The following is a 6702-nucleotide window of genomic DNA, read 5'->3' as shown; positions in this document are numbered from 1 at the left end:
ACACTGAGACCGCCCAGCTGGCCACATGAGGGTCCTTTCCTGTTTCAGGGTAGAAAAAGGAAAGGACATTTTTGGTAGAAAAGTCCCTCTTGCTCCTTGGGAATCCCCGGTGGCCGGATGAGCTACGGGATATCCCAGAGGAAGTTGAAGGTGGGGGCTCACTCTGCCCCCAGCACAATACAGCCCAGCTCTGCCACAATGCATCAGCTGGCCTATGAGGGCTCCCAGAGGTCATCTCATCCAGGCCTCTGTAACTCTAAGGGTCAGCACCTGTTTGGAACCCAAGGCCAGCTTTCAGTGAGATAGAATGAAAGCAGAAAGGAAACAAAACAAGGTCAGAGAGCTGTGGGAGTTGCCCAAGGGAGGCAGGACTCTGGACCCAGGAACTGAGAATTTTTATTTAGAGGTTTGTTTAGGGAAATGACAACGTGGGAAATCCTTTGGTAAAGCTCTGACCATTTCCCATGCATTTGCCCCTGACAGGGCATCTGCAGGACACCCAGCCCCAGTAGGGCCATGGCACTGTGCCTAAAGCAAGTGTTCGCTAAAGACAAGACATTCCGTCCACGGAAGCGCTTTGAGCCAGGCACACAGCGCTTTGAGTTGTACAAGAAGGCGCAGGCATCGCTCAAGTCGGGCCTGGACCTACGTAGTGTGGTGAGGCTGCCGCCTGGCGAGAATATAGACGACTGGATCGCAGTGCACGTCGTGGACTTCTTCAACCGCATTAACCTCATCTACGGCACCATGTCTGAGCGTTGTAGCGAGACCAGTTGCCCCGTCATGGCAGGCGGGCCCCGCTATGAGTACCGCTGGCAGGACGAGCGCCAGTACCGGCGGCCAGCCAAGCTCTCAGCACCTCGTTATATGGCGCTGCTCATGGATTGGATCGAAGGCCTAATCAACGATGAGGATGTCTTTCCCACGCGCGTTGGTGAGGGCCACCAGGCGAGCCTATTCCACAAATACAGCATTTAGTGTGATATAACCACTCTGGGAAAAGGAGCTCTGGTAGCGTAGTGGTTTCGAATCGGGCTGTGAGCCGCAAGGTCACCAGTTCGAAACAACCAGCTGTTCCGCGGGAGCAAGATGAGGGTTTCTGCTCCCATAAAGATTTACAGCCTCGGAAACCCTGTACAGGGTCGCTATGAGTCGGAACCGACTCCACGGTACATAACCACCACCAACCACTCTGGGAGGGAGGAATGGTTTTGTAGAAAAAGACGGAGGCTCATTGAGGTTAAGTGTCTTCCTCAAGGTCAGTTATCTTGAGCTAGAATGGCCCAGCACCCAGTTTGGGCTCTTCTTGTCCAAAGCCTGAGTGCCCCCTAGGTAGGGTGCACCCAACACTGGCATTCTGAGTGTCAGAATTTTCAAGGCCCAAGGTTTGTAGCAGGTACCTCCTGCTTGGGCTGCTATGACTTCCGGCCTCCTGAGATTTCCCTCTCCAAGCCCCAGGAGGGAGGGTAGTTGAGTTGGTTGGGATGGTATCTCCACTTAAAGTGTCGTTATGACGGCAGGATTTTTCCATGTCAGACACAGGCCAAGGGCCTTTTCTTATCTCAGCTGGGCAGCCAGGGTGGATGTGGGCAGGAAAGGGAGGGAAGAGATGCCACCGTGGCTCTACTTCTCCACCTCAGGAAGCAGGAGGGGGTGTCAGCCCGAGAGCTGAGCAGGCATGACACTGTGTTCATCATAGCTGCCCCACCTGTATCCTGGGTCCCACCCCTGTCAGCCTCCTGCTGGTCCAGGGTCATAATGCTGTGGGAAGGGTTAGAATCAGAGATGGGTGGGGAAGCCTAGAGGGGAGAAGTGTGAATACTGAGGGAAGTTGGGTACTGAGTCATAGTTCAGTGCCCACAGCTCCTCCCCAGTCAGTGGCCTGCCATTTCCTGCACTATCATGCCCAGCAGTACTCCACTACCATAAAGACGAGTCCCACTCATATGACCCAATAGAACTGCTCCACAGGGTCTCTGAGACTTTAAATCTGTACAGGAACAATCTCATCTTTCTCTCTTAGAGAGGGATACTTAACACACTGCACCACGAGTGTGCCTTTACGCCTGATAATACCAAAACCCAAAATACTGCCATTGAATCAAATCCAATTCAGTAACCCTGAGGAGTGGCTGGTGAGTTCAAACTGTCAACATTGTGGTTAACAGCTCAATGACTAACCCTCTGTGCTACTAGGGCTGATAATGTTGCTGTGAGTGCTGTCAAGTTAGTTCCAACTCATAGCGACCCTGCATAGGGTTTCCAAGGAGCAGCTGGTGGCTTTGAACTGCTGACCTTGTGGTTAGCAGTCCAGTGCTGATCCTTCAGCACCATGCCAGGGGTCCTGATAATGGGAACCTTTATTTCATGGGAAGCAACTGAGGCTGAAAGAGGAAACATGGATATAGAAGTAGAGTTCAGGTCTCTTGTTCAAGATGAGAAGGACATGTCTGAGGGACCTGGGCTTGGCCTACAATGGCTCACAGGGAGACAGGGTTCAGTCCCATCCAAGAACAGTGGCATGGGGCAGACCAGGTGTGGCCCCAAAGTGACCTTTACTGCCTTCAGCCTTAACTTTCTGGGCCTGAGAGACCCCAGGTGTCCATACTTTGATCCTGGGACAGCTCTACCACAGAAGAGAAGACGGACAGCACAGCCACCAAGATCTCCACCTTGATAGTGAGATCTGTGCCCAAACTCTATTTTTTTCATGGGTCCTAGAGCTTCCCATGGGCAGGAAAGCCGTATGATTTATATCATTCATATCTAAAGGGTATTGAAGAGTGGTGCAAAAAGGGTTTGAACCTTGGCTTTAGTCTTTACTAATTAATAGTTATGTGACCTCAGGCAAGTGTTTATGTGCTTTGGTTTTATCATATCTAGGAAGCTATGATTAGATCCAGCTGCAGGACAGTTGGAAGAATTAGAGTCAAAGGTGCAGAGGGCCTGGCATAGGGCCTGGCTCATATGGAACATTCCTCAAAAGTGTTTCTGAGTATTTGAAGGAATGGGGGCTATCTGAATTCTTTCTCAAAGAATAAATCATTCTTAGGATTGGGGGTTTGAGGCCTGCTATGGCAGTGTTGAGAAGAGGAGGGTCTCTGGATGGATTGGAAGGGGAGGTCAGGGTCAGATCATGAGAGGCCATGAACAGGTGCCATGCAGAGAGGGGTTAGGACTTAATCCTGAAAACCTGTTGGCTTTTTAAAAACGGCTCCATATTTTAGTGAACTCCCCTTGGTATCATATTAAGGATGTGATGATGTGAGCATATCTGCAAATAGATGTATTTCCAGTGAGAAAATAGGCCATTACTTTAATCATAGTTTAAGAAGGGTTGATCAATGACATCCCCCCCTGAAAGTTGCAAAACCCTACTTTAAGCAACTAGGAAGCTATAGATATATTTCAGCAGGGAAGAGGCACAGCCAGATTGATTGAAAAAGAAAGCATGGGAGAGAGCAAACCAAAGAGATGGATTGACACAGTGGGCAACAACAACAATAGACTCAATATAGCAACAACTGGGAGGATGGTGCAGGACCAGACAGTGCTGCGTTCTGTGGTACATAGGGTCTCGCTGTGATTTGGAATCGACTCAGTGACACCTAACAACAATCTCTCTCTGTCTCCCAAAGGGAAATGTGTTGAGGGAAGAGACCATCCTAGGAAAAAGCAGCTATGTGGGGGTGGGCAGGATTGGTAGCATTTCCTCACCAAAATGCCAACTACCCCCTTCTGCCCCACCCCGCCCTCTAGGAGTTCCCTTCCCTAAGAATTTCCAGCAGGTCTGCACCAAGATCCTGACTCGCCTCTTCCGCGTTTTTGTCCACGTGTACATCCACCACTTCGACAGCATCCTGAACATGGGGGCCGAGGCACATGTCAACACCTGCTACAAGCACTTCTACTACTTCATTCAAGAGTTCAGCCTGGTGGACCAGCGGGAACTGGAGCCATTGGTGAGGCCAAGCCCCCTCTGCCCCTCCCAAACTCCACCTGGGCCAGCCTCTGTATATTTTCCAGGCCAAAGCCTGCCTGCTTCAAAAAAGCCCTTCTTCGGTTTCTGGTTCATACATTGAATGTTGTCAGGGGCTCTCAAGTCAGTTCCGACTTAGGCCAACCCTGTGTAGGGTTTCTGAGGAGAGCCTGGTGGGTTTGAACTGCTAACCTTGTGGTTAGTAGTCCAGTGCTTATCCTACAGCACCACATCAGGACTCTGTACGTTAAATAACATAGGTAAATTAGGGACGGCAATCTATTTAAGTGTAGATTTCTCGCTTTCCTAAAAAACTTGGATAAATGGGTAAATTAGGAAAAATCCATTTATTTAATAATAGATTCTCTACTTTATAATTTATTCAAGTGTCACTTGAAAACCCCAGATCTGCAGGCTGGAGTTGGGAATGAGGGTGTCCTGGGGGTGGTTGGAGCGGGGCAGTGTCAAGCAGAAGAATAGCCAGGTCTGCAGTTTGGCAAGGGGCTGCCTGGATGACTGAGTTCTGATTGACCCCCCCCTCCCCCACGCCCCTTTGTATCTCTGCAGAGGGAGATGACAGAGCGGATCTGCCACTGACCCCAGACCTGGACATTGCTGGTTGTCGAGTGGACCGTCTGAACACAGGGTGTCAGTGGCAGGGGGCCCTCAGGAGTCTGGTGCTAGAGTCCCTGGGACTCTCTTCACATACCCAAAGCTCCTTGACTTTTGGTTCTCAGCAGTCTGCCTACATGGTCCTTTCATTGTTGTGAATGAAGATGGAAGAAGGCTTCAAAGTGGGCCAAGAGAAGGAAAGGAGTTGTTAAACGTCTAGTAGTGACGTCACGACTGGTGTAGGCCAGAGGGTTTCTTCCCTGTTATTTATCCTTCCATATTGGTTCTCAAGCCCATTTGGGGTTTATGAATGTGACCAAAGTGGTGGAAAGAAAGATGCAAGAGAGGAGTAGTGTATATGTGTGTGTATGTGTGAGCACAGATGACAGTGAATGTTGTGTGTGTGTATGTGTGTGTGATTTTGACTGTGGGATGTGCCTGCCTTAGACCCATCCTGGCACACTGTACACCCTCCAGAAATGAATGAATGAATGAAGTAACTGGGATCATCAGACCATGACCACTGTGGGAGTGATGGCAGGTGAGTAACCCTGCTTGGTAGGCCTCACCATGTTTGTAAGTGAACAAAATGTGGTTGCGGACATATCTCTATGTTTGAACTTTCCAGGCTACCGTCTTCCATCAGCATGAGTGCTGGGGAGTGGGGCCAGGGAAAGGGGAAGAAGAGGAAGGTGGAGTTTTGTACTGAGTACTTAAACCCTTGACCTACTACAGACAACAGATTCAGATTTTCTCAGCCAGAGATGTTCATGAGCTTTCATACCTCTGCCTCCGGGAAGGCCTGCTTATAAATAAACTCTTCTGGGGGTTAGGGGTGATTTCTGAGACCCACAAGGTCCCCTGGTCCTTAAATTGAGAATCATACACTCTAGTATATTCCCAGAATCTACAGACCTGGCTCCCAGGATCTGAAACTCAACACAAAATCCTCCAGCTCAACATGCCAGTAAAACTTAAATTGGGAAACTGGAGTCTTGTCTCCCATCTTGAGACAGAACAAAATAGCTGGTAAATGAGTTCTTCCAAGCCTAGGGAGCCTGTAAGTATCTGCTGTCTTCCCAATAAATCCTGAGACATTCCAGCTGATTGGAGTTTAGAGCACAAATATTGACAGAGAGAGTAGGATGTTCATTCAGCACTCCATTACTCTCATTGCCATGCCCAGAGCCATTGGTAGAGAAACCAAGGCAGGAGCATAGCCTTACCATACCAGAGCCTCCATGCTGGGAGGCCAGGATGGAGAGCCAGAAGAAGGACCCGAGAATCATCCAGGCCTCACTCTCTCAATGTACATAGGAGGAAGCTGTTGATTCTAGGAGGACAGGAAGACAGTCTAAGTCCTTACAGTGAGACTTTCATGAAACTGGACTAGAAGAAACTTCTGGCTAGAAACCAGGGCCTATCAGTTGCTAAATATGAATATAAGATACACATGAAAGAGGGTTTGATAGCCCTTTTTCAGGACACAACTGTTCCTGCTTTGAGCAAAGATTTCTCGCCTAATGCTAGAGTGCCCCACCATTCCTCAGGTCTGCTGGGATAGTCTGCTGAGCCAAGCCCCCAAATCCATGTGCCCTGCGGCTGCCTGCCCCCTAGGAAACAGACAGGACCCCTAGGAACTGCCACCTCTGCTGCCTCGTGAGAAACTCCCAAGGGAACTGTGTTGACCTTCCTGCCTTGTTTGCCAGAGGTTCTGAAGTGAGATGGTCAGCGTTTCCCCCCAGACTTGTCTATAGCTTAGAAGATGGATTCTAGGCTCTGGCCAGAGCTGATTTGGGGGAAAGGGGAGGAGAAATCTATTTGTGTGAAACAGAGGGAAGACTTTATTGTTATTTTTGTAAAATAAAGGAAGTGAATTAAAGTGACTGTTGGTGGGGAGCTGTGGTCTGGGTGCCACATGGCTCCTGGGCAGGCTGTAGAAAGAGCCAGGGTGAAAAGGGCAGGGAGGGCTCTTTGTCATGAGATCTGGGCCATGTGGTGAGCTAGCTGGTGTGGTCTTATCTGGCTCAGTTCTCCAGGGTGGGGCAGCTGAGGTTTTCCCAGAACTCTGGAACTTCTGGGCTAAGGTCCCTGGGATGGGAACAGCTGGA

At 49.7% G+C, this 6702-nt stretch overlaps 1 protein-coding gene across 1 annotated transcript; it reads left to right on the top strand.

Moving 5' to 3' along the window:
• Positions 1-516: 516 nt before the first annotated feature.
• MOB3C (MOB kinase activator 3C) lies at positions 517-4576 on the top strand. Its single transcript, XM_006839723.1, has 3 exons — positions 517-934; positions 3760-3962; positions 4547-4576. Exons 1-3 carry the CDS (start codon positions 517-519, stop codon positions 4574-4576), a joined length of 651 nt encoding a protein of 216 aa, XP_006839786.1.
• The last annotated feature ends 2126 nt before the right edge of the window (positions 4577-6702 follow it).

Source organism: Chrysochloris asiatica, unplaced genomic scaffold (genome assembly GCF_000296735.1).
Source record: "Chrysochloris asiatica unplaced genomic scaffold, ChrAsi1.0 scaffold00026, whole genome shotgun sequence".
Taxonomy (NCBI): Eukaryota; Metazoa; Chordata; class Mammalia; order Afrosoricida; family Chrysochloridae; genus Chrysochloris; species Chrysochloris asiatica.
Note: the sequence above shows the minus strand (reverse complement) of the source record. Positions and strands in the feature narration are given on the sequence as shown.